Source organism: Phalacrocorax carbo, chromosome 9 (assembly GCF_963921805.1).
Source record: "Phalacrocorax carbo chromosome 9, bPhaCar2.1, whole genome shotgun sequence".
NCBI lineage: Eukaryota > Metazoa > Chordata > Aves > Suliformes > Phalacrocoracidae > Phalacrocorax > Phalacrocorax carbo.
In genome coordinates this window covers 12365139-12392308 of record NC_087521.1, presented here as the reverse complement: position 1 = coordinate 12392308, position 27170 = coordinate 12365139, and the positions used below count along the sequence as shown (strand labels likewise).

General features: G+C 53.0%; 1 protein-coding gene across 1 annotated transcript; it reads left to right on the top strand.

The window, feature by feature from the left end:
• Positions 1 to 4122: 4122 nt before the first annotated feature.
• On the top strand, positions 4123 to 22144 carry SYNDIG1L (synapse differentiation inducing 1 like). The gene is made up of 4 exons (XM_064460371.1): positions 4123 to 4601; positions 16092 to 16549; positions 17809 to 17946; positions 19360 to 22144. Exons 2-4 carry the CDS (start codon positions 16121 to 16123, stop codon positions 19516 to 19518), a joined length of 726 nt encoding a protein of 241 aa, XP_064316441.1. The 5' UTR covers positions 4123 to 4601; positions 16092 to 16120; the 3' UTR covers positions 19519 to 22144.
• The last annotated feature ends 5026 nt before the right edge of the window (positions 22145 to 27170 follow it).

Genomic DNA, 27170 nt, shown 5'->3' with positions numbered 1-27170 from the left:
TTAGTCTTCAGCTTCCACAGAAGCCGACATTTACTGAGAGAGAGGAAAATGCCACTAATCCCAGAAGGATGCTATTCAAATATATTGCAGACACAGGCTTTTCAGGAGCTTTAACTACATGGGAAGTTAGAGACATCTGTGTTATCAGGTGCTAATCATATCAGAGTTGTGACAAAATCTGATGCTAGGTGCTATGTTTTGTAAGGGACCTGCAGCTTATGCCTTGCTTACTGCTGTCTCCTAAACAGACAGATTTTCTCGTAAATGCTTAGAAACTTCATTCTGCACTCCAGGGCTCAGTGCTTCACTTTTACAGAAGACTATTTTTTTTAACCATATTTTTCACAATAAGTGATCTGAATCTGTCTTCTAATCGAAAAACTTCAACTTATCCATAACAGCTGAGTCACTACCAACACGGTACTGTAATATTTTTATTATTTTCTCTACCCCTTTATGAAAGCAATCTGACAGCACGTTGGGTTTTTTTTTCCTCACCACTGTACATTAACCAGATGGTTTTCACTCTATTGTCCACAGATACACCCACATCTCTTTTTTTTCCCTTCATGCTTCAAGATAATTTAGAAATCACTAGTGATTATGAAGGGTTTAAGTTGTTCCTTCCAATATGCTTTACCTTCTCCTTGTCCACACTTAATTTCTTCTCCCGTCATGCTGCCCAATTAATTAGCTTTGGCTGATCCCTCTGAAGCTTCTCTCTCGTCTCTAGATTTTACTAATTTGATAATTTTTAATAGCTGAAAAGATAACTTTAATCTCTTCAGTGCTCCCCCCAGTCATTATATATAGGTACTTCAAATCCCCCCCTTATCTTGCCAGGGCAAGGTGTGCTGAGTGCCTCTGACAAGTGGGTCCTACCTGATGTCCTCTGGTCCTGCTGATGCAGCCGCCTGAGTGGCAATGTCCAGTTGTCTCAAGTGTGATTTGCATCCCTTTCATTGTGTCTCTGCTCTCTGTCTCTGCTTCTTTGAGGATGCTCTGCAGCCAAGCCCTCACCTTGTTGGAGGCCTTCCAGTTACTGGGGGTTTTAGTAGTTTCTGTCCCTTTATGGTGCAAAATCTTTCATCTCATCTGTCTGCTTGCAACTGTTTGGCAGGAGTTCAAGATTTCAGTCTTGAGTGATCTGGGGTTTTTTGACCATCAATAAAGTAATGTTACCCAATTTTTCGTGGTGTATTTATCTGTTGCTATGTCTTTAGTTAGATGAAGCATGTGAAGCTCAGGACATATTGGCAGAGAATCTTTAATGTTTGAGACAACATAATCAAAACCAAAATCTCACTTTCCTGAGCAAGGCAGCCTTTTCTTCACGTATTTTATATCTATGGCAACATTTGTTCTAACTATGTCTTAAAGAGGGGCATCATTTAGCTAGTATAACACATCCAGCGTGATAGTGTGTCAGCTAATATTTAATGTAATGAGATCTCATTTCCTTCTGCTGGATGGGCTCTTGCCAGAGGTCTCCCTTGCAGTTGAGAGCAAAGGGCCATTTCAATATCCACATTCCTTTCATTCCTCTCAGTGGATGCATAAATCTGACAAGAAGTTTCAGCAGAGCAGGATGCTCTGTACATTTTGCTCTGGATTCTCTCCCTTTTCCTTCTCTGGGCAGAAAAGTTTCTGACTGACAGCTTGTCCTCAGTGCCCCAGAGGTGGTTCATCTCTGACCGACTCCTCCAGGTCACACAGCCCTTTTGCCTGGTGTCACCTCCCAGGGACACTGCCTCTCTCTAATCTGGACTGGATGGCTGTAGTTATAAAAAGCAAAGCCTCAAACCACATCACTTAAGCTGGTTTTCGCCATACCTCCATAAGCACTAGTATGTACATATAATATCTGTGCATGCATATATTTCTCTCAGAGCTGCCCGAGGTTAGAGAGACTTTGATTTGGGATGCTAATGTTGCCTTATCATCATTAAAGCAGGAGAAACAGTGCTGCAGCTCTGCCACTAAGCAGTAGCTGTAAAAGTTGGTGAGGGCTAATCCCCCACCCTGCTGGGCAATCGCAGTGCTTGCATATTAATACAGCAACATGCACGGCCCCGGTGAAGGACGAAGCGGCGTAAAGCTGAGGCAGCTTTCAGGGCCTTGGCAAGCCATGGATGAAGATGCTTCATCCAGTGACGCAGTTTTTCTTTCAGTCTCCCCCGTGGCACAGAGAGAAGGGGTTTTGAGCCCACATCTCACTTCACCTCCACAGCCCCTCCAGCCTTGCCAAAAGGCTGTCCATGTGCGATGAGGCCCTCTTTGTTTGCCTTTAATTAGCGCACACTGGCTGGACAGGGATGCACAGGCTCTGATAACTGAGGCAAACAACAGGACCAGGAAAGCAGGCAGCTGATGGCGGGTTGTGCTCCCTCTGACCACATCCCTACAGGCTCCCAGGGATGCAAGAAGAACCTTTATGGAGACTTTCTCTCGGGGAAGAGGATCGATTGCCACCAAACCTCCCTGTTCCCAGCCATAAAATAGCAAGTCCCACTGCCTCCCCTGCCTCCTCACAGAGCTGCAGCTCACCCCATGCCCATGCAGGACTAGTGACCTGGGCTTGCAAACACCCTGAGATCCTGGAGCATGCACACACAGGGCTTTGCATAGAGTTTGGTTCAGCTGGAATCACTGGAGAGCTGGAGGGGCCATTATGAGTTGTCTGCTCTGTTCCTCTGCCCCAAGGCAGGGTGTTGCCTGTCGAGAACATTCCCAAAGGATGCCCCTAACCTAGACTGACAGACCTCAGATGAGGGAGAGGCCAAACCTCCTTTGCTGCTTCCCAATCCCTTTCCTGTCTGTCCCACACCCTAGGGACACAGGGATGGACTATTCCCTTCTCAGACCCACCTCAAGCTCTGCTGGCTGGGTCTGGCCAACAGTGTCACCTTTCCCCTGGGCATTGCTCTGTTCATAGCAGCAGCCCTGTGCTCCAGCTGACATCCTGGAAGACAGCCTCCTGGCTGAGGGCCCCAGCCAGGGGCTGGAATTTTGGGCTTGCATCCTTCCCAGACTTGCTGCGGGATGCTGACAGCAGGACACATGGGTATCCCCCAGGGAGGGAAAGCTGGCCACCCCACACTTGCTCTTCAGGGAACACAGGCACTTTGGTCCCATCGTTAGTCCACATAATCCAGCCAGCTGCTTCAGGTTTGCAAAAGGATCTTGCAGCTGCTACTGGCAAGGTGTGCACCACCCCGGGAGCCAAAGCAGCAGGGAGGTTGCCCTGCCATCTCCTCCCCTAGCCAGAGTCCCAGTCCCTCTGGGAACAGGACCACAGGATCTGCCTGTCCACATAACCCATAAACCAGTTCAGCACTTGGAAGGAGTTGGGAGGCATTAGAGACAAGCCTGGGCCTCCAGAAAGGTACATTGTGCTGAGAAGCCACAGTGTGGTCCTGAGGGGGCCCTGGTGTGAGCTGCAAGAGGTGACTGCTGGGCTGTGGGTGCAGGTGGCTGTGATTCACATCTTGGTCTGTCTGGGGCAGCCTGTTCCTGCCAGAGCAGCACTGGGGACAGGCGAGGGCAGGCAGGTCTCTGCCCACATGCGAGCAGGTCCCCCTGGCTGGACCAGGCTTCAGCTGCCTGTGTCTCTGTTAGCATTCACCCTGGTGCTGGGTGCCCCTGAGCTGGGTGAGCTGGTGGGGGGAGACTAGGAGCAAGCAGAGACACAGTGTGGGGCTCAGGGAGCCGCCAGAACATCACAGGCTCCCCAGGGCATTGCCTGAGTTGGGGGTGGGCGCTTGAGGGAGGGATGGGCCCTGGAGCCTGTGGTGTCAACTCTGGCTGCGCTGGTGCAAACCCAGATTAACTCCACTAACCAGAGTGATGCCCAGGTGTGTGTGTGGCAAATCAATAGCCCACCGGGGTCCTTATGGATCAGGGCAGAAAAACACCTGGCTGAGCCAGCAAATGAGCCACCTGCCCCTGGGTTGCAGCCCCCAGGACGGGCTGCCTGACCCCTCAGCACTGGCTCCAGCAGCAAGAAATCCCATTTATCCTTTTCCTTTAAACTCTGCTTGCTGATGCTGGGTCTTTCCCTTGCTGGGGGAGTGGGAAGGGCTGCGTGCTGGGAAATGCAGCGAGCAGAAGATAAAGGAGAGAGTTTCTGCCTTGTTATCTAAACCAGCAGGAGAAGAAATCATGTTGGGAGGGCACGATAGAAGAGGAGCGGTGGCGACGCACAGCTCTCATTAGCAACCCTCAGGAGCTGGTGATACCACAGGCAGCATGCGAGAGCAAGCGAGCCAGCAAGTGAGTGTGGGGGTCTCTGGACACAAATGTGAAGTACGGTTTTGCTGCAGCTAGAGGGCTTTGCTGCTGCACAGCCCCGCGCTGTGTCTGGTGTGCTGCTGCACACCCCAGCACCGGCTGGGGCTCTGCCACGCCGCTCCCCACCGCTTCCCACCGCTCGCTGCCAGCCCACGGCCAGGCCCGCCACAGGGCCGCTGGACGCCCACCCAGGAGACAGGCCGCGGCGTCCCTGCAGCCGAGCCACTGCCGGCCATGGTCATGCCTGACACCGCTGCTCCACTTCTGCTGCCGATGCTCCAACTTGGTGGGTGAGCCCTTCCTCGACACAGGTAAGGACCCGTGCACTGCTCTTGGATGGGTGCATCCCCGCTTGCAGGTGGGTTGGTGGCTTTCCTGGGGGGTCCGGGCACTTGTCCTCAGCGTCCCCAGGCTGTTCCTGTGGGATAGCAGGGGGTCCCCAGGGAAAGCTAGCCTGGCACCAAGCTTGGGATGGCCCCAGAGGGAACAGAAAATGTGTCGGGGGCTGTAAAGCTGAAAGGCTGCAACCTGGAGAAGGCAGGACAAAATTATCTGATCAGAGGCTCAGGGGTGGGCAAAATGTAAGGATATCAGCAAAAGTTTTGGAGGCCAGGTATGTCTGAGCAACTGCAATGGCACCTTGGACCCAGACAGCCATCAGGGCTCCCTCCCTGGCAGGCAGCTCAGCCACCAGCTGAAGTTTGGGGATCGTTTTCCTTCTGCTGAGGAGCTTCAGCAGCTTCCAGGAGCCACCCTGCTGCCAGCCACCCTGGGTGCGCATCTCTGGGATGCACTGGGGCAAGGGAACTGTCCGGGGACCTCAGCCGAGATGGCTACTGTCAGTGCAATTAATTGTGCCAAGGAAATTATTTGCCTGAACTGCACTGTCTCCCTATAGCCCTGTAGATGCCCTCCCAGGTTGTGTCTGGGGGAAGAGACGCATGTTCAGGAGTTTCGAAGGGAAGCGCTTTCCGTCTATGCCAAGCTCCTGTTTATAATTCCTTCTCCAAAGCTGCTGCGGGTTTCACAAAAGCTGTGCTGCTCTCCCCAAACCCACTTTACCAGGCTGCCTGCTTTGCTTCTGAAAAAAAAAAAAAATCCCTTTTCCTGAGCTTGGGATCAGCCACCAGTAGAAACCTTTTTCCCAGGAGGAAGGTAACGCTATGTAAATACGAAGCATAACCAGAGGAGCGGGTTCTGAACCTGCCTGCAACACACAGGGAAAAAAAAGCCTTGGTCTCCACGGGAAAATAGCTGGTTATTTTGTCGGCTGTCAGGAGAAGGAATTACCCAAGCCAAAATGTAGCAACTGCATTTCTCTGGCAAAAGTTTCTTGTGCCATGAAAATGGCTGGCAGAGCTAAGGCTTTGGGGAGATGAATCCGCTTCACTTTGGCTCCCTGAACCACCGTCAGAGGCAGGTAATAAACACCATTATTAAAGAATGAGTAATTTGCTGCAGCTTCAGCATGGTGAATTTGTACAGCAGATCCCTGCTTTTGCATGGTACCTAACCCCTCCCTGCCCTCAGGCAAGCCTGCAGACCTCACCATCGCTTGCAGAGAGGTGACCAAGCGTTCGGCAAAAACTTGTCCATTAAAATCCCCCTCTGCCACCTGCAAGCTCGGCAGAGCAAGCCCCAACGGGGGCAGTCCTGCCCGGCCCGCAGGCTGCAGCAGAGCAGCCTGCAGGCTGTAGGGAATGGCCCCCTGGCATGGGCATGGGCACTGCAGGCCCTCGTGGCTTGGCTGCCCCCTTCACGGCCCCTCTGCGTAGGATGGGATATGCTCACAACTTTCCAGGAGCATTCTTGACCTCAATGGACAGCCTGAAACTCTGCCCTTCCTGCCCCCTGCTGTTCCCACTGTGTGCCCTTCATGCCATCCCACTCCTGCCAGCGTTAGGCCCCAGACATTAATACACCATGCCCCTTCTCCAAGTCTCTCTTACCCTTTCTTAGCCCTCTGTCCCATTTAATATCTGTGGTTGGAATGGCTTTCCAGCTCCCTTGCAAGCACGGTCTCTGAATCAGGCAGATTTTGGCTCTTCTCTGCCTGTTTTCTAAAGCCCTGTAGGCAAGCCTGGGACTGTCAAGCACCACTTGCAGGACACAGCTCTACTGCTGCTTTCAGGGGGTAATTTCAGGCAAGGTCTTCAGCCAGTATTTCTCTATCTGTAGAATTAAAGATGGGCAAATGATTGACTTTTCTGGCTGAAGGGCCAAGCACAGCATTAGAGAGGGGAAAAAAGACCATTATAGATTTATTCCAAATTGCCTTTCTGTTGCTGCTTTTCCGTCAAGTGAAAAATGCAGCAAAGCAGCCCAAATGCTTTTCTCAGCCTGGAAGGGAAAGCTCCACTGATCCTCAGCATTTTTCAGGTACATCACTTAAACCAGCTTCCTTTTGAAGTGAAACACTTCAGGTATCTTTTGAAAACCAGAGTCAGTCACAGAACTTGTCCCCCAGCTCTATGCCTGGAAACTCAACTGTTGGCATGAAAAATTGGCCTGGGGCACATGTGTGCCGGCTTGGAAATGTGATGCCACATGCAGCAGCCACACTGATGCTGCTTCTGAGCTGGGTGGAGGTTTCTCAGCAAATCCTCCTGGCTCTCTGGGGCCTCCAAGATGGCAGGGCAGGGTAAGACAGAGGGTGCTGGGGCTCATCGCTGCACAGCAGGGACATGCTGGGAGGGAAGCACTGTGAGCAGGATGTCCTCGCTCGGCCTGCGAGCAGACGACCAGTGCTGCTCACCCAGAGCAGAGCCACCTCCTGCAACATGCTATGACTCTGGACAGGTACAAGTAGCAGCTTGAGACCTGTCCTGGGAAGGACTGATCTAAGTCTAGCGGTGACATGGGCAGGGAAGAGAAACAGGCTAGGAAGGGAGGGAAAGCATCTGTAGCCCAGAGGGCCCCTCAGCAAGGCATGGTTGGGACTTAACAGGGCCATGGAAAAGAAAATCTGACATGTTTTGTAGCATCTCTTTCCATACTACATGGAAGATAATCTATCAGCATCCTCTGCATGCTGCTGGGTTCCCCAGGACTGCGGGACGGACAAGAGCTGTTGGACGGGTTGGGGCACCTGCTGCCTTTCCTCTCACCATATTTCTGAAGACAGAATAAACCTCTCCTATAGCTCCTGCCAGCGTGAACTGCAGCTCTTTAACACAGAGGGCACATCTCGGCCAATGATTCAATTTCTTTGGCGATAACAAATATGAAAGAGAGGCTCAACATTTGGTTTGAATTGCACCTATTGACCTGGCTAACAATTTAACGCCTTGAAGTTTGCCTGAGTCTGCAGATGTTGGCCAGAGTGGGAAGAAAGCAATCCACTTATTCACTGGACCAGGAGATCAGCTTACTGCTTAGAAATACAGTCTGTGTTTGGAAGCATAGGGTTTGGGGAAGTAAGCTAGAAAGGTGTCATCTCCACAGCATAAGTTCATTTTTAAAGAGACAGCAGATCATTGGCAAATGAATTAAACATCTGAACTGTAGAGGAGCCTTGTGAATCCCCAGGAGAATCAAGCCGCAGTAAGCAAAGTGAAAATAGCCCTGAGCTGAAGGCAGGCAGACAGTGGATAAAATAAACAGGACGGTGGGGAAAGGAGGGTGCTGGCATGTGCTAGCCTTCAGGGTGGTTATGAATCATTTGAGTACGGATATGTTTTAAACAGAGACAAATGAGCAGTCCTTAACAGCCGCTTTACATTGCCAACTTCGATTGATAGGAGGGGGATTTGCAGAGAGATGCGAGGATGGAGTTAGGTGCTGCAGCTAAGCTGCTCTATCAGCAAGCTGCAGCTGCGAAGGGGAGGACTCCTCTCTGTTCCCCTGGAGCCTGCTGCCAACCACGTGCTAAATCCCTGTCCCTGTCTTGGTCTCGACCAGAGCAGGTCTCTCACCTGGAGGAAAGCCAGGTCCTATCTGCCAGATCGCTTCTGTCATGGGTGACAGGCCATGGCAGGGAGAGCAGCCCAGGGGTACAGACTGTGGTCACGGCCCTGGGGCAGGCTGGGCTGGAGGGCTGAGGGGCACAGGGATGGTCCTGGAGGGGAGCACGAGGCACAGGTCTGCTCCAGCACTGGGTATCGCTGCTTCCTGAGGGTGATGCTCACTCTGTGCCACAGACCCAGGCAGCCCAGTGTAGTCTGTGGGGAGGGAGCAGTGGGGGTATAGGATGCAGGGCCCCAAGGCAGCAGCAGTCGTGAAGGGGAGATGATGGGACTGGAGCAAAGCATATGGGTGAAATAGGGCAAGCTGGGAGAAGAGCATGGAGCCATCTAGGATTCCCACCATGTTCAGTTCCACACTGGGTATAAATAGTGAAGGAGAAAACCTGATGTGAAATTGAGGACTGTAACCATTAGCATAGGAAAATCAGCCACGAGCAAAATTACAATCTGCAGGCATGAGCTTCTGTGCATCTTCCAGCAGCAGTGAGAACATCCTGGTAATAAACACATCTTGGGGGACCTCTGGGAGCTCTCCTGTGGGATGCTTGGTGTTCCTTCGGACATACTGGGCAGGGAGCATGGTCTCAGCAAGGGACAGGGCTTCCTCTGTGCTGGAAACATTCATGCTTCCCAGAGCCCAGGGGTCAGTGAGTTTAGCTCCCAGTAGCTCTGCAGGCACGGACATTTCTAAGTAGGCTTTCTACATCGAGGGTAGGGTGCCAATGCCCTTCTCTCCAGACAGCAGCCTTAGGGTATTTCCTTAGGGTGGTCCTGAGCTGAGGAAGAGGAGGTTAAAGCCTGTACCCAGTCTGAGCATAAGTTTCTCCACACCAGTGATTTGGATGCTGCAGTAGGCAGGGGAATTCACTCTCCCCTGATCCTGGGCTGGCATTTTGTGGCTGAGATGAGCAGTCAGAGTCCAACAGCCTCCCAAGCTGTCCTCACTGTCTGATGCCTCAAAGGGCTGGAGGTGCTGAGCAACAGCCCCAGCAGCCTCCCCACGTGGGATTCATCACCCTGACCTCCACCACCTCCGAGCAATGCTGCTGGGTCCCTGAATAGGAATGTTAAGAAGCCTCCAGCGAGAGCTATCAATCAGTGTTTGTTAGCATCATGTGCCCCTTTAAAGCCCTTCACTGGGGGTTGTTGTTGAGGGTGCCGCAGGGCTGAAGTTGTTTGGGTGCAAACACAGCAGGAGCACCCCAAGGCCGAGAGGACTGCCCCAGCATGGCTGTTGGCACCTCCAGAACTTGTCCACCCCTGATCCTGTCCTGGACCATTTCCCTGGCACAACGCTGCTGGCCAGGTCACCCATTCTGCTCTGCCTCAGCTGGTTGCCCCATGGCCACGCCGCTGCCCTCCAGCACTGGGGCAGCCCCAGAAACAGTCCCCTGTGTTGCCCCCTCTTCTCCCTGATCCCACGGAGACCCCCCACCCAGGACAGCCTGTGGAAAGTTCTGACAGCCACCTTATTTACTTGTTTGCGTCTCCAGCTAAAAAAATGATGCTGAGAGCGTCCAAACCTGCTAATTATACACTTAGCCACCCACACAAGCATGTGTTTTCTTACCATCACCCTCCATGCTTCCTCCTTGCCCCCTTGCCTGCGGGGCCCGGGGCGGTGCGGCGGCCGGAGCGGCGGCCTGCGCTGCGTGGAGCGCCTGGGACATCTAGCGGCCACCTCTCCCAAGTGCCAGGCCCTGCCGGGGGTGGGTGCCGGGCTGGGGGTGCCCGGCCCGGGCTGGGGACCACGGTGACAACGAGCCCCAAGCGCCGTGCCAGCCCCGCAGCCCCAGGAGCCACAGCGGCAGGGCGCAGGCTGTCTGCAGGCGCTCCCGGTTTGAGGTCGAGTGCTACGAGCGTGTCTTTCTAGTGTTTGGAGGTGATGGAGCTCACGCTGATCCCCCGTGCTGGTGCTCACGGGCAGCGTGTTCGGCGTGCTGGCACCAGAGCTGGGAACGGGGCGGTGGGGGAGCCCACAGCCCTGCAGAGCCCCTGGCACGGCCCCTCCCAAAGCAGCCCGCCTCATCCCTGCCAGCCCCAGGGATGGATTTGCTGTTTCTTACCATTAGGAGCAACGCCTTAGCTCTGAACACAGCTGGGTCGAAACACTGCTGCAGAGAAACATTTTGTCAGGGAGAATAAAGACTCGATTTCCACCTGGAAATTGCCCAATTTGACTTGTGAACCTTGAAAAGCAGCCCATTGCATCCCAATTCTCAGAGCAATTTAGTCTCTGTTGGAGCCGGGAGCCCATTGCCTAGGCACTGGCTCTCTACCTTTCAGGAGATCAGAACATGTGCTTTATTCACTCCTTTCCAGTTCTGTCAAACTGGCTGCATCAAAGATGTGAATTAGATGCTCTACATCACAAACGCCTCAGCTATCCTCCATCTAATCCATGTCCTTGGACTCTTTGTCACCTTCCTTCCCTCCTGGTCTTCACCCACTCTTTCTCCTCCAGCAGATCCACAGTCTCTTTTTTCTCCATCCTGACAGCCAGGGCCCAGCTTTCTGCTTGATCCACATGTCACTTTGCTTCCCCTTCCTCTTGCCCACCAATTCCCTTCCCACTGCTGCCCCTACCATGCTCCTTTACTTCTCTGGGTACCACCTCTGCCTGCCCCATTGGGGCTGTCATGTCCCACTGCCCTCCCCTCCTGCCCCACACCAAGAGCTCCTTCCCCCACACCACCCCACTGCCCCTTCCATCCCCCAGCCACCCTCTCACCTGATGCTCCTGCCACAGCAACATTTCCCAGGACCAGTGAAGGCTTCATTACACCCCAGGATGAAAACCCGCCCCCCAACTCTGCACAATGGTGCTGTGCCTGAGGCAGGAGCAGTGGTGTGGAGACAAGCACTAGCCGGAGGGCTTGCGTGTTGGCCGGAGCACAACCGCTTTCTGTAGCCATGTCTGTGGGGCTGGTGAAAGCACTTTTTTCTCCCCTTGAGCCGTGCTTCACCTTGTGGGGCTCAGGGCTGGAATCTGGCAGGTATCCAAGCTGCTATGCAGGCTCTAGGGCTGAGAGAGGGCTCAGTCCACCCCTGCCAGACACATTGTCCATGAGCCCTGACAGCCCTTTCTTCACTCTCCTTTTCCCTCTCCAGAATGCCAACTTCCCAGCCTGCAATGCTCTGCCTTTGCTTCTCAGCAGCCTTCGTGAGCTGGTTTTCTCATGGGCAGAATTGCAAGCTTGGATGCGCAGACACAGAGGTACTGTGCCCTGGCAGGACTTGGGCCTCTACCTACAAGTCCCAGAGAACCTCCTGAGAGCTTCCAGGAGGGCCTGGGCTCTGGAAAGGGTGCTAGCCACCTCTCCTGTACTTTCCTACTTCATCAGGAGCCCACATGCCCCAGGGCTATGGCAGCCGTACCTGGCCATGATGCTGCTTCCCATCAGCTGGGTCAGGAATAGGGGTTCACACTGTCCCCTGCCTTTGGACCAGCCAGGTCATGCAGCGCAGTGAGGCACCGCTCCCCAAGGGCACTGGCCTCCCCAGGTGCTGTCCCAAAGGGGAAAGCCTTTGGCCAGGATGGGCTAACGTTCTCACCCAGGAGTCTGGGGACATGCAACACAATTGCAACCCGCTAATGAGCCCAGGAAGCAAGGCAGAGTGTTTGCTTGACAGGGCAATTAAATGATGATTGATTCCTGGAACAGCTACTTAATTCATCATTAACTGTGCTTATCATAGCCAGCATCTGTGCCAAGGGTCCCTCTGAGTACTGCACTGCTGCCAGAGGGAGCGGCCAGTGACCTGAGCACCTCTCATGTCCGTGGGAAAACTCTCAGGATGGTCCCGAGGGGACCTGGACTGCCCATGGGGACATGGTATGGAGGTGAGATCCGTGAAGCACAAAGCTGAATTTGCTACCTCTTTCTTTTCATGCCTTATTTTGGTTCCTTTTATCCAGTACTTGCCTTGAGAAGCAGAGTACACAACACAGTTGTGCATTTTCCACTCTGTTGGGGATGGCTGCAACTGGCCTAGGGAGCATGGGGTGCCCTGCCCTGCCAGGGGGGAGGCAGTTCATTAGGGAGCCAGCAGCCGTTAGTCTTGGCAGTAGGGCTGCAGCAATAGTCCAGCTCAGTCAGGGCACAGGAGTCTGCCTCCTCCCAGGTGTGCCCTCCCTCTGGGCTCATGTTGTGCATGTGTGCTTGTATGTGTGCATCCTCCCTGTCCAACTAACAGCATCTCACCTCCATTACCTGCTGCCAGTACTGCCCAGACGAGACCCATGGGGCTGATGGATATGCACGCTATCCAGTCATGCTGGTAATGAGGATGGAGAATGGCCACTCTTTGCCAATTTTGTCTTTTACAGCTTCCTAGATTTCATCTGCTAGCTTCATGCCTCTTCCCCCAAGCCTAGTTATTACCAGGCTTACTTTATTACCAGGCTTACTTTATTAAGTCCCTGTGTGGCTAAATTCACTGTAGGAGCCAGATAATGGGGTTTTGGGACAACCGCAAGGCTTTTTTGGCTCTGCCCTTCCCTGCGCATGTGCACATGGGGCTGGTCCTTGCCCTCCCTGCCATTCCCTCTTTAATACCATCTCTAGCAGTTTGATGGCCCTCATCGCCACCTGCAAATCCAGACCACTTGCCACACGCAAGCATGTGGGCTTGTGCACGTGGGAGTAGTCTCTATGCAATGTGATCTTGGTGACTAGGGAATGGGAAGCACCTCTAACCCCTCTGGCACTGGGACTCTTCCCATCAGCTATCAGAGAGGGAGGTTTCAGCCTGGCTGCTTTCCAGCAGGGCTGAGCACACTGCCGAAGGCATGCTGTGATGCTGTCCCTCAGCGTCCCCTCCCCACTGCTGACAAATGCCAGGACTGCATGCTAGGGGTGCACTTGGTGGTCCCTTTGCCTATTTATGAGAAGTGCAGAGAGATCTCCTTCCACACTTTTTCCATTGCCCCTGCAGCCCTGTTACTGCCCCATCCTGCTGCCAGGGAGAGCATTGTCCCCAACTCCTGAGAGTGGAAGACAGCAAGGAAAAGAGAGCTTAGTACAGGTAAATCTTTCATAATCCCAGAAGGTACAAGACTAGCACAGATTAAAATCTTCTAGCTGTAGCCCTGCCCTGTCCACATTCATGCTTTGTGCAGTGCAGCAGCCTCCAAGGTCTCAGCCCTGCTTTAGGGAGAGCTCCAGGGCAGTTTGAGAGACCAGAGAAGTTTGGGCTGTCCCTGCTTCCCTGGGGCAAGTCCTTCAGCCCTGCCCAGCCTACATTCACAGAGACTTCCCCATGCTTCAGCAGTATTTTCCTGCTGTTTCTTTTGCTTCCCACAGTTACTCTTCCGAAGTGTGTTCACCCTGGAATATTTGTTACTGGCAAGTCCTCCCTGCCTCTTCCCCCAGCCGAGGTCAGCCAGCCATCTCCCACCAGCTGGACCCTTTAGCATCCTTTGGGATGCCCAAAGTCAGCAGAGTTTGTGTCCAGCAGCAGCCCAGCTGCATAGATGCACTCTTTCTACCCTGGTCTGTGATACCGGCTGCCTCCCAAGCTGTCTTTTAGGTTTCTAGTCCCTCCCAGCTCCTTTCTCTCCTTTCCCCAGCCATGCTCTGAGTGTTTCCCAGAGCTCGCTGCTGTGAACATATGGCTTTGCTGCACAGCCCTCCCCCTCCTCTAACCCACTGCTGAAGACCTGAAGTGAGCAGAGCAGCAACCTCCATGCAGGCAGCGCTCACTGCCCGGTGGCCAGCAGCCTGTCTGCAGCCCATCTGCTGGCGTTTCTCAGCATATTTGGACCCAGCTCCCTCTGGCAGCTCCCAGCGAGATCCCATCCCTCCCTACCCTAGCTTGCTGCCAGAAACATTTCTTGAGTTGGGGCATGGATGCCCTCCTGAAACTGTTGTCTTTCTCTTGCTAGAGCTGGGCTTCTGCTCCTGCTTGGGCTGCTGCTCTCAAATGACACTCAGTGACTGGTCTCTCCTTACTGTTTCATTGAAAAGCAAGATATTTTACTGGAAATATAATTTGCATGTTGAGGTAAGCAAAGAATGGGTTCATACTTTCCTTGCCTGAAAACCAGGATGAAGCTTTGTGTTTCTCTGGGTCTGTGCAGGAAATAAAACTGTCTGTGCTACAAATATGCATCTCCCTTAAATATTTTGAAAATACTTAACGGCCATCTGCCACACAAGCCATTACAGGCTTTACTGGTAAGGTGGGAGACTGCAGAAAGCAGAAGATGGTTTGGGGGAGGGAGAAGTGGGGAGCATTCACCAAAACATGCGGAGTTTTAGCAGCATGGGAGTGCTTTTGAATGACTCCATTTTCCTGAGCAGCTTTCTAAAATGTGATGACCACTGCCAGAACAAAGCCCATCAACAGAGCCATTTAAAACCAGGTACGGCACTCAAATCTGTGTGGTATGGCAGTTCGGCCAAGGAGACGGGACTACTTGGGTTTTTGAATCTCCGGACTCTTCAACTCCAACTTCTTTATTTATATTTTCTTCCTGAGGACAGATTTAAACCCAAGGTGATGTGCTTTCTATCAGAAAACCTAGTGTACCTCAGGGAACCCTAGAGCAGGTGGAAGTGTGGCTCTGCTGCACAGCATCCTGCAGAGGAGGCGGTGATGGAGGTCTCTAAGGAGGACAGGAACATTTGGGGTTGCAAGGCAATAAGGTGGCACGGTGTAGGAGCTGGGAACATGCTAAAGAGCAGCTGTAAAACATGGGGCTCGGTACTGAAGAGTGCAAAGTAATTGTTTCTCTCTCCTGGGGAACACTGATATTTCACTACACATTTTCTTTGTGCCAAGATGGGTTGGGAAGCCAAAATAGCAAATGTTCCTCCGAAGAAAAGGGATTGAAATATTTCATCTCAGAAATTCTAATGAAAAACAAACAAACAAAAAAAGGCAGCACAAGATTTTAGCACTCTGGAATGGAGGAAGGGGGAGGGGGTGATTTTTCCTGAGGAAGAAACCCGTGTTGACATTTGTAGCTGAGGATCCCATTTGGACTCGGCATTTTCTGAAGCCGGTGGCCCAGAGCCAGGGCTGTGCAGCTGCCAGCTGTACCCAGGGGTGCAGCTGGTTTAAACAGAGGTTTGATGTGATGCGTCGTTTACTTAAATTTTTGTAATTTCAGTGCGGACCAAGCCCTGTGGTGTCTCCCCTTTAACTTCCACACGCCTCCATTCCTCTGCACAGCCAGCTGAACATCTGGCACTCCCCACCCCAGCCCAAACACCACCTCCGTGTCCTTTCAACAGCCTCCTGGCTTCCCTCAATGTCTAGCTACTCTTGCCCAGCCCCAGCTCAGCCTTGAAAGAGCCCTAGAAAACCTCCCAGCTACCTGAAAGACAGTTAGGTGCATGTGTAATGACCAGAGGGTTGTAATTCACCATGTGACCCTCCGCTTTGGGAAGACAGGAAGGCCCCTCAAGTGGCTGTCAGCATCTTATCTGATTCTGTGCTCTCTGTTAGGCTTTGTCACAGCACACATTATGAACCAGCAGAAAAGATGCAGTAGGTCCTTTCCTGTCAGGCTGCACGTGGCCATCTCAAGATGCATTATAGATAAAGCAAATCCTCATCTTGATCCAGCCTGAATCAGATCATCTTGTTGCAGGGCTGCATACTTATTTTACTACCAGCTGGGGAGAGATGAAGAGATGCTCAGTTTGCCGAGAAAGCATTCAAGCCGTGGAGAGCGGGGGAGGGCGCCTGTTTTCTCCAGCATTGCCAAATCTTTCTGTTCCCACTAGCCTTGTCTTGACATCGGCTCCGCATGGGCGTGAGGCTTTTCTGCTCCCTTGCCTTGCTGAAATAACAGCCTCCTCCCTCCCACTTTCTCTGCTCCCACAGGATTTCTTCCCCCCCCCACCACCAGCAGCATGGAGAGTGTGCGTGAGCTCCAAAACCCGCTCTTGGCCAAGGCCAACGGGCACCTTCGCAGCAGCTATTCTTACCACCAGCATCACAGCCAGGACTACCCCAGTCATCACTGCCAAGGGAAACTGTATTCCTACATCTTCCAAAACACTGGCGGTGCCAGGACTCACCAGCTGCTGGATGCCAGTTCCCTGCAGCTGGCCGTTGAAGCCTTGTATGGTCCCAATTTCATCCTCGTGAAGGATGAGACCACCCTCAAGGCCAAGGACAGCAAGATGGAAAGCTGCGAGACCACTTTTACGGAAAGCAAAGAGGCTCCATCTGAAGGTCCTGATGGGCATGAAGCACAGGGGTCCTGCCTGGTAGAGAGCGACATCCGCATCCAAACTGTGTCCTACGAGGTGGAGGAAGAGGAGCTCCAGGAGTATGAGGTGAGCTATGCAAGTGGGATGGCACCAAACTCCTCCTCTGGTAACTCTGGCCATTGGCCCAAATTCTTGGTCATTTACTCTCCCTTCTTTTCCCAGACCTTCCCCCCCAGACCCTACAATCTCCTGCCTCACCAGCCTCTCCCTGTGTACCCAATATTTCTTCTTCCTCCTTATCATTTCTGCTCCCTTTTCCTCACCAAAGACCTCAGAAGGAAGTCAGCTTCCCTGAGGGAAGCCTGGCTGCATGCCTGCTGGGAGTGATGGGGAGGTGGGGCTGTCTCTGCAGGACCCCTGGGATATGGGGACCCTTTGACAAGGGCAACCTTCCGCCACTGTGACACTCAAGCTAACGGGAAATAGCAATTCTTGCATAACAGCAAAATTCACATGCCTGATGGCAGCAGCCAAGAGAAAGCTAAATATATAAAGACTGGATGAATCTTGCAAAGGAAGAATGAGAGCTGGCAGAGCAGCCTTGTGCTGTGCTCTGTGCTCCACCATGGCTCCAGCAGTGGTACAGAGGTTGGGAACATCATCCAGGACCTTGAGAGGTGGGAGTGGGTCCCCAGAGCCTGCTGGAGCTGATGTCTGATGACCCAGCACAGCTTTTCTGCTTTCAGTGCCAATGGTGGGGCCTTTTCAGAGGGCAGCAGGGGTATCCCCATGTCTGCGTGCCTTCCCCACCAAGACACATCACTTCCAAGCCAGTCTGCGGCTGCCTGGGCGGTGCCCAAAGGCAGGAGGGCTGACTGCAGCTACTCTGAGCAATGTGCTCACTAAGGGGACAGGACACGTTGCCCCTGCGATGGAGGCTCCAATTCAACCGCTTTCCCTCACTTGCTAAATTAGTTTAGCAGGATATTGATCTCCTAGTCCCTAATGGGGATAAGGCACTTTGTTTAAGTTTGTTTAAGCTGACAAACAGCCAGTTCTGACAAAGCTCAAGATATTTCAGTTTAAGACTATCTATCTCCCAGGGAAATCCCAGACCCCCAGCAAGCAAGCTCAGCATTTGCTCTGGCAGGGAGCCGAGAATCCACTCTGCTCCTGAATTTGCTGAGCTACATTTTTTCTCATCAAACCAGGCTGAGGAAGCTAAAATATTTTTGAAACTCACTCCTTGAATTTGCAGGTGGGAAACATGTGAGAATATATGATGGGGCAAGGAGAGACCAGGAGCGGGGAGGAGAGGGGCTGAGATGTAGCCCACAAGGCAGCAAGGGGAGGTGGGCATGTGCTGAATCCATCTGATTTTGCAGAGTGACTCCTCCAGCGACAGCGAAAGTGAGGATCATTTCCTGATGCTTCCCCCCCGGGACCACCTGGGTTTGGCCCTTTTCTCCATGCTGTGCTGCTTCTGGCCCCTGGGGATTGCTGCCTTCTACTTCTCCCAAGGGGTAAGAGATCCCTTTGCTTGCCTGTGTGCACTGAGTGCTGGAGCAAGGGCCCTGAAAGCCACAGCAGCCTTCGCAGGGGACTGGGCACCTTTCTGGCTCTAAGGCTTGTCTCTGTGCCATGCTTAGACCCCTGACAGCTGAGGCAAAGGGTGCTCCTGGCTCCTGGATGTCTCCACACTGCTGTGGGGTTGCAAGCCCTCTGGCTCTTGTGCGGGTTACTGGAGGTCAGGTTTTTTCCTTTGGGTCTTTCAGGTCTTATTTAGGGAACTGGGGCTCCCCTTGGCCCCTTGCCCAACTTCTCACCCTCTACGCAGTCTCGGGAAAATGGCATTTTCCCACCTGCCCTCCCATTCTTCAGTCGTGTGGAGGTCCAACACCATGACCCAATCCGAGGCAGCTCATGCCCAGGGAGTCAGTCTGCTCTGGAGATGCTGCTGTACCAAGAATAGATGAGGGGGGAGGCATTAAGAAGTTAAATCAAGATGATAGAAACAGAAATGGAAAAGTATATAACATGAGTACCTGGCACAGAGGCGGTGAGAGGCTGGGGAAGCTTTAACTGATTAGGACCCTGAGGCGTGGATGATTTCACATTTTTCCATGTGGCGCAGGGTAGCATGGTGCACTCTCCATGTGATGATGTACTTGGTGCAATTTAAATTTAGCTCCATTTGCTATAACTACCACTTTTGTTCACTCTCTGAAGCAAGGACCATCTCTTTATTCAGTGTCTGTGCCCAGTGGGTGGCCTGATCTCCACATGGCAACTTGAACACAAATAGTAGGTAATACTAAGAGTAGCTCTGAATGTGCCCCAAGCTCTCAGGGAAGATGGAATTCACCAGCCCAGAGAGCCAACACCCATATTTGCCTCCATCACCGGCTTCATCAGCTCTTCTATGACAAATAGACTTCAACTGAAAACCCCATGCAGGCAAAATCAAATGGCAGCACAGCCAGACCAAGGGGCTATGCCATCAGCAGTCAGCTCCTTGAGACAAGTCAGTATTGTGTATATACGTATAGGGTATATTTGTATCTAGTTGGTACCATATATTTGTATCTAGTTGGTACCATGCAGCCATCACCACTGTGCACAGACTGTTTGCCTGGGCTTACGAGGGTCCAGCTGCCTGCTCACAGCTCTGGCTGAGCGCCCACATGGCTGGGGCTTTCAGACAAACAGCCAAAGCCCACTCTTCCCTTGGAGGCAAAATTCACAGGGAAATGTGTGTAGGTGGCACTGCTGTGCTGAGCTCTTCTGGACTGACAGATGCCTTGCTGCCTGCCCCCAGCCTTCATGGGATGTAGTGGCTGCGGAGGGGGGCCTGACTCAGTAGTGGAACGACTGCACGCAAGCTCAAAGTCCGCTTTGGTACAGCTGTGAGCAATTAGCATTTCTTCTCCTTACAGACCAGCAAGGCTGTCTCCAAAGGAGATTTCCATCTGGCCAGTTCAGCTTCCCGTCGAGCTCTCTTCCTCGCTGCGCTCTCCATAACCATCGGCACAGGAGTGTACGTCGGGGTGGTGGTAGCATTGATCGCTTATCTCTCCAAAGGGGGCCACGTATAGCTGCCACCTGCATGTCAGCGCTGTCCCCGGCTGCTGGCTTTCCTGGGATCACGGTCTCCTGCGGAGCACAGGACGCCAGTGCCTGCAAGGGCTGCTTGCATGGCAGGACCCTGGCTTGGATGCCCTGCTAAGGCTCTGTCCCCTTTCAGACAAACAGTAGACCCCTGTTCTCCCCGAGGCTGTGGGGTGCCACCATCTGACAGCAGGGAACTGCGCACTGGCCTGGCTGCTGGGACCAGGAGAAGCACGTTAGCCTGGTGGAAGATGTGCAGGAGAGATGCTGAGAGTTGCTGCTGGGCTGGTGCCACCACCCCTGCTCTGGGGCCATGGCTTCCCCTCCCACCTCCGCAGCCAGCAGATCCACTGCTGGTACCCAGGCTTGGCCCATGAAGGGGGCACACAGGGAGGAGAGGGGATATGGTGCTGGGGAATTACCACTCTTTCTTCTGGGAGGCTGGGGTCCTGGTGGGCTGTCTAGACTCCTGTGATGGGGACAACATTCTCATTTCAGTGCCATGGGGTGGCATGGGGTGGCACCTGGCCCCTCAGCTGCAGCAAAGTAGGAGGATACACCATGGACACGATCGAAGGGCATGCTCTCCACATCCCTCTGCAGACAGACCCCTGATCCACAGGAGAACATCCCAGTCACTGGCCCATCACAGACCAGAAACAAGAAGGCAGGCAGGCTGGTGGTTGCACACCATCACTCCCATCACTGGAGCAAGCTGGCAAAAACTGCAAGGTTTTTTCCACATTAATAACGACTGTCATGATAATTGCAAGTTGGAGCCCCCGTAATGTTGGCGTCCCACAGTGCTGGGCCCTGAAAAGACTTGTAATGGCAATTTCTACCCAAGAAGCAAGCTGGAAGGGGTGGGGGCCTGAAGGACTCCACTTTCAGTGCTGGGTCAGGGCCCTGCACACAAAAAGGGCTGGAAAGAAAAGGCTGATATGACACGCAGAGCCTGGGGTGGGAGTGCTGTTTGCAAGGGAGTGGATCCAGAGAGCAGGAAGACTTGGAGGGAGCCCGAGACATGGGGGGTGACTCCACACACCTCTTCCCATGCCTTAGAAAGGGGTATCTCCATCCATCCAAAAGCTTTTGCTGACAAGGAAGTCCCACACTTCCCTCTTACACCTTACATTTGCTAATTCGTATATTGTCAGCAACACGTCAAGTACTTCAGAGGTGGGTGTGAAGGCAATGACTGCCCCAAAAGGGCTGGTGTTAAAAGGCCCTGCCTCACCCCCACTCCCCAGCATCCACCTTGACCCTCAGTCACCCTGGCCATGGCTCCCCTGCTGCCTCCTTCCCCCATGTGCAGGCGGCTGCAGGCAGACTCTGGGCGCCCATCACCCCCTTCCCTGGGTTTCTGGGCAGGCTGCAGCTGGCTCTGCAAGAGGTGCAGCATACTCCTCCACCTGAGTGACACTCAAATGTACATTTCATCCTAAAGAAGCATGTTAATGTCTGCGATTACTGTTGTACTTGAGCCATAAAAGAGAGAAGCACATCAGAGACCTGTTCAGAAGCTGGTCTGAAAGTTCCCATTACGTTTTATAACATGGAAGAGCTAATAAAAAAAAGCAGGAAAAAAGGCTCTGTTTATAAGAACATGGAGATGGCTAGCGAAGAGGTGAGCTTTGCAGGAGTGCTGTGCTCCCTTAAACCTGGACGTGTTTGTGCAGTTTCCAAAGGTAGTTATAATAAAGCTGGTGTCTGGGCAACTCAGAGGGAGATGTACTGCCATGTAGATCACAGCGAGCAGCTAGCACTGGGAGTGGGATGGTGATGCAGGCTTTTTGCCATGTGTGGATGGACAAGAATTAGGGAGAGACAGATACTGAAGCATCATGTATGTTCATGTTGCTCTGTGTGTAGTAGAAGCATAAAATAAACTGTGCTTGAAGAGGGGCAGAAGAATACAAACATCAGGAGGTAATAAGCAGGTCTTCCTTCTGATGGTAGACAGAGAGAGATGGAATTTGCAGGGAAGGACTGGAGTGTCCAGAAGAGATGAGGTGGCTTGGAGAGGAGAGATGAGGGGCACCCTCATCCAGCAGCCAAGGGATGGTTTTCATTCCCGTCTCCTGATGCTCAGCCTTCCTGGGCATCCAATCTTCCAAGTAACCAAACAGGACAGGAGTGCTATTTCAGGACAGGGGATGTCTGTGGGTGCCCATACAGCAGAGGTGACCAGACCCACCAACCTCCAGCTCAGTGCCATCCCAGCTAAAGCCCTCCATGCCTATCCCCCTCCTGAGCACCCCAAGACGGGAGGTGGTTGGCTTCTGGGGGCCAGGGGTGGGGTGCTCCCTGCCAATTCTGTTCCAGACAAAACCGTCTGGGCTGCTGGACCAGAATCAGCAATGAGAAACTGCATTTGCCTCTGAATTTGTAATTCTACCAGATGGTTCCTTCCAGCGGATGCCATGGGTGGGGGGGCCAGCAGCCCCCAGCCCCCTCCCTGTGGGCACCTCATCCCCCTGCACCCCAACCTGCCTCTTAGTATTTTTTTAATTGGAGATGCACGGGGAAGGACTGGGCTAAAGGGCCAACAGAATTAAAGTGTTTTCCACTAATAGCCTGAATCTCTGATGATCTTGTCAAGGGGGGGGAGGGGCTGTGCCAGAACATCCCTAAGGGGGGCATTATGCAAATGGGAAATTAGTTGGAAACAGCCTGAAGGGAAACATGTGGAAATTGAAATCCGAGGACCAGCACGGAATAACTTATTATAGACTCACAGCGTCTGCTGCAGCCGCCCGAGCAGAAGGGAAGGAAGCAAAAAGGCAACAAGGCACAGCAGTTGGGGAAGATGTAAGCTTCAGAAATTTAATTGAGCTTAAAAAAAAAGTTAAACTAAATGCTACCAGTGGGTGTGGAAGAGGTGACTCTTCACCCCTTCCCTCCTGTCCTCCCAGAGGAGGGGTCCCTCTCCCACCCAGGACCCCCAGCTCCACAGCAGAGCTCTGTAATGGTCCTGATCCCACAGGGGATACTCAGAAATTTGGGGAGAAAGAGGAATAGCCTTGAGTTCTGGTCTGGCAATGTGTCTAGCCCGAAAAGGAGGAGGGAGCCCAGGGGGCCTGGCAGGTCGCAGCGGTGGGAGGTGATGTGTAGGGCAGAGAGTGCAGAGATGGTCCATGCCTGTGCAATGGGATGGTGGTGGAGTGGGATTCCTGATGGCTGGCAAGGGAGGATTTGGGGCTTTCTGAGCTAGGGGTGGAGCTGGTTGGTTAAATAGTGATGTCCTACAAGGGTGTACACTGCAACCTGCTGTCCTTCCCCACACACCAGAGCTTTCTAAAAAATATCACAAGAGGTGCTGAAGAGTCCCATAATATATCAGAACAAGCCCCCCCCCCCCCCCTCTTCATTCATGAGTAATTAATTATCCATAATTATGACATCTATTTTGCGACTGAGTTCCTTGCCCATGGGCTGCAGGTGCCTGTCCCTGGGAATGCAGGTACAGTCTGATACCTCTAGCACAGGCACAGTCCTACAACCCCCTGGCCCCATTGCCTTCCTGCCCACTGCTCCCCAAATGCCCCTGCCCTGGCCCTGTGGCCACACCAGCACCCCCAGCCCTCACCCTGATCCAGTGACACCAAGAGACAGACAGAAAAACACCAGAAAGCCCATCACCTGCCCCTCTTCCTGTGCCTATGCCCAAACATGCCTCTCATCTCATATGCTGGGCAGCTTCTGGGTTGCAAGAAGTGCCATCACCAGGTGTCCCAGATGCACCCTCTGCTGTGAGAAGACCCTGCGGACCAAGCTAGCCCCACTCCCCACAGCCAGCTGAACAACTCCTCCATCCCTCCCCTGCCCTGGAGATGCTCCTTGCTCAGCCAGGATCTCAGGGCAGCGCTATCTGAGGTGTGCTGGGCTTTGGTTTCTTTTCCCAGCAGTGGAAAAGACATCTTCCAGCTTGGGCTCTTCTTGTTACCTCCACAACGTCAAGGCGAGCACTTCCTGGCAGGTGTTTCTCTTTGGAAGCAGCTAAGGATGGGGCGGACAGAGCCTGTGACAAGGGCAGGGGTGACCTTTGAATCCTGCCTCCTTCTGGGACATGGTCAAGAAATCTGCCAAGGAAAAAAGCACCATCGCCTTGGCCACAGATCTGCTTTCCCTGGCTTTGCTTATGCCGCCTGCCCCTCAACAAGCACTGCGGCATGCCAGATGGGGCTGCTGGCTGGGGACTAGGGCTGGAGAGCAGTGATAAGGGGTGTGGGGTTGGGGCCTTACTGGTTCTCACTTCTTTTCCCACAGGGATGAAGCAAGAGGATGGAGGAGAAGGGAAAAGAAGCTGGTGCAGTCTGGGGGGGACACAAGTCCCCTGTAGGACATTGTCCACAGCTGAAGAGATTCATTGGGGCGCTGGCCCTTCTGCATCCTCCCAGCCAGCCTGCCTCCCCTCGGGGTCATCCCCAAGGCAGGCAGTGTGGAAACCACCAGGGTGGAATGTGGGGTGTCCTTCCCGCTTCATTGTGGGCACCTTCACCTACCCGGGAGGACACAGCACCTTGCAGAGGCAAAGCTGCTACCTGCTCTCTGAAGGGTATGGGGTGGGATTGTGACCACTGCTGGTGGGGCAGAAATGCCTCAGTTCTCCCTCCATCTGTCCTCTGGAAGCTGGTGAGAAAAGAGAGGGAAATAAAAGCAGAGTACGTCCTTCGCCTCACTTAATGACACAGTCAGTATTTTCCCTTCACAGCAATTCAGTAAGGAAATAGCTAATTATATGAGACAGAGCAAATTTTCTATTCATGTCCAAAAAAAATCTAAAAAGCATTTAGCAGTGCATCTCTTTACCTAGCTTATCCTTTCCCCTTTGCTCCCCAAAAACAGCCTGCAGCAGAGAGAGCGCAGGGAGGCACAGCCTGTGGTAATGCTATCTCTCCTGGGGCTGGCAGGAGAGGATTTTTGCAGAGAGAAGCCAATTAAGAGCCATCAAGGCATCAGCTGCTGTGAAATCAGGAGGCTCATTACCTCTCCTCTCCCTGCAGACACAGTCACCAGCTCCCTCTTCCACAGCCTCGGGTAGCCACATGTGCAGGAATGTACTGGTGAGGCTGAGCTGTCCCCACGTGGCAGGAGGACAAGTGGTCCTGAGAGGGGACAGAGAGCTAGGTGAGGACTCCTTGCTGGGGACAAGGCAGATGCTGTCCCCATGGCCCATGGTGATCCATGGGCCTTGCTGCAATGCCACGGGAGGGGTTGGTTAGTGAAGGTGATGCACTGAAGGGTGTTAGTGTCACTCTGCACTGCTCATCTGTCCCCCCTGCAGCATAGAGGCTGTACCCCTGCATGGCCCCCTCCCCACTGTTCCCCTCCACATCCTCATGGTTTCCAGGCACAAGGATGTTTGGGGACCACATCTGCAGATGTACTGCTCCTCTGAGCTGACCTTAGTCTTGCCGTAGTTGGTGCCTGGGCTGTGTCTCAGAGCCAAGGGCTTTGCAAGGGAACCACAGCTGCCTTTTAGAATGTGTATCTTGAAAATGCAATTTAAATATCCTCACAAGTCATGCTTTGGAGACTCAAGACTAACAAGTGCCAGAAGCACCTGGCTTGTGTGCTTCTAGGCCAGACAGGGCCTGTGTCCCCCTGCCCCAAATGAGCAGGACCTCCCCTCCAGATTATTCACTTCCAAAACCACCGAGGTGTCCTGCAACTGCTCTAGTGCTAGACACAGACAACACAACCCTACTGCCTCACATTTCTGCTCAGGAGGTTTTCTGGCTGCAGGGCTGTGCTCAGTTCATTGTCATCCTTAGGAGCCTTTTTGGAGACTTCCCAGCAGAAATCCCCCAGCTCCACAAGGGCTCCTTCTTTACTTTTGGAGACATGGCACTTAACTGATTTTTAATCCATTCAGTGTTTGCTGGCTTCGTTTTTAAATCATTCTTTTTGCTTATTCAGAATGTCAGGCAGGACAAAAGCCAGAGTCTCACAGAAGTCAGAGTGCAGCTGGAGTACTGCCTTCTGGCACGGGGAGCTGAGGGACAGCCCCATGGGCAAGGGATCCTTCCCACTGCACAGGCAGGCTCCCTGCCTGCCCCCTGCCCAGACTCATGCAGCTGCAGAAGTGCTAGGAAGGCATGACTTTATTCTCAAACATCTGAGTTTGGTGGGGGTGTCCATCCCTCTGCAGCTCACCTACTTTCCCCCAGCACTGCAGTTACTGAAGCGATGCAGGAGGGATGGGGAGAGGGGAAAGGAAGAAGCCACTGAAGGAGAAATTAAATGCAAATAAATGCACTATCTGCCAAAATACCATCCTCAAAGTAATATATCAAAGTCTCAGCGCAGGCAGTAAACTCTTGACAGTATTAGGCTAGAAAGATGGAATTTTTTCCTTCCTGAAGTGCTTTCATATCTGAGTATTTTCTCCAAAACTCCAGCTTTTTCCAGATGTTGACTGTGCTAAATTAGCATTACACATCAGCCCACTTGTTTTCTAGAGGAAAAGCAGGGAACACTGCATTTGGACCTTGGCCAAACCGCTGGGATGGAGCCACACTGACAGTTGGCAGGTGGGGGCTGGTTCAAGAAAGCTAAGACGGGTGTTAATAGGTTATTAACATTTTAGAAGATCAGTTGGGCTGGAGGGCAAAATCATTGAGGATCCATACGAGAATTGATCTTCCATATTTTCACTTGCAAGTCAGCATAAGAAGGAGGGGTCCCTTGGTGCCACTGAGACAAAATCAAGTCTGATTGATGATGGTTCATCCTGCAACTGCATCCTGGTGTGAGGCATGCTACGCTCCCAATTTGGGGAGAGTCGGGTGATGGGAAGCAGGAGAAGCCATTCTTCTGCCCTACAGAACACTGGGTACCTCCCACCACAGAGACTCCCCCAGGCTCTCCAGATTCCCCCCTGCCCCCAGCAAGCAGCTGGCAGCCACCCACCATGCTGATGGATGCCCCAGTCACTGCTCAGCTGCTGGGCATGGTCTCCCCCAGCCTCAGAGCCACCCAAATGGCACCTGTGTTAGCACCCAGTCAGAAAACCCACCCTCCCTGCTCATTCCCTCAGCTTAGCTATGAAAAGTCATGCTTCGGGGGCGGTGTCTCTCATCCACCTTCACAGCCACTGCTGCAGCCACCACTGCCACTGAAAGCCGCTATCTCCAGCCTCCAGCACTTTGGAGACATGGGTAATCATTCTGGAGTAATTACCAGCTTACGCCCTTGGAGGAGTTTGCTGGTGAAAAGTTGCTGGCAGCTAATTACTCCAAATACTTCCTGACACACAGAGCCCAGGGCTCCCTGCAGCAACACACAGCACTGCTCAGGAGCTCCCCGCTCCCCACATGCCTCCCTCCCCAGGGCACTGGATCTCCTCCTCTAGGACTTGTACAGGGTATGCAGGGGTGGTGGTGAGGACCCACCAGCACCAAGGACATGGAGCTAAGTGGTATCTGAAGAGATGCCCCACTGGCTCAGCACTGCTCCTCTGGGGCTGCCCCACCACATAGCTCAGGCCCAAGGATGCCACAGGAGGACCCTAAGCCTCCCTTCCTCAAGCAGGCTGATGCCCAAGAAAACTCAGCAGGGATTTCTAGTGCAGGTACCTCTCAGCCTAAGAGGCTGGTGGTCAACAAAACCAGACTGCCTCTGGAGCAGGACTGGG

What these genes read in the sequence shown, in the direction of transcription:
- SYNDIG1L (XM_064460371.1), top strand. Translation starts at nt 16,121, where the DNA reads ATGGAGAGTGTGCGTGAGCTCCAAAACCCGCTCTTGGCCAAGGCCAAC. An exon ending in AGGAGCTCCAGGAGTATGAG is followed by an intron (nt 16,550 to 17,808) that starts GTGAGCTATGCA and finishes CTGATTTTGCAG; the next exon opens with AGTGACTCCTCCAGCGACAG. An exon ending in CCTTCTACTTCTCCCAAGGG is followed by an intron (nt 17,947 to 19,359) that starts GTAAGAGATCCC and finishes TTCTCCTTACAG; the next exon opens with ACCAGCAAGGCTGTCTCCAA.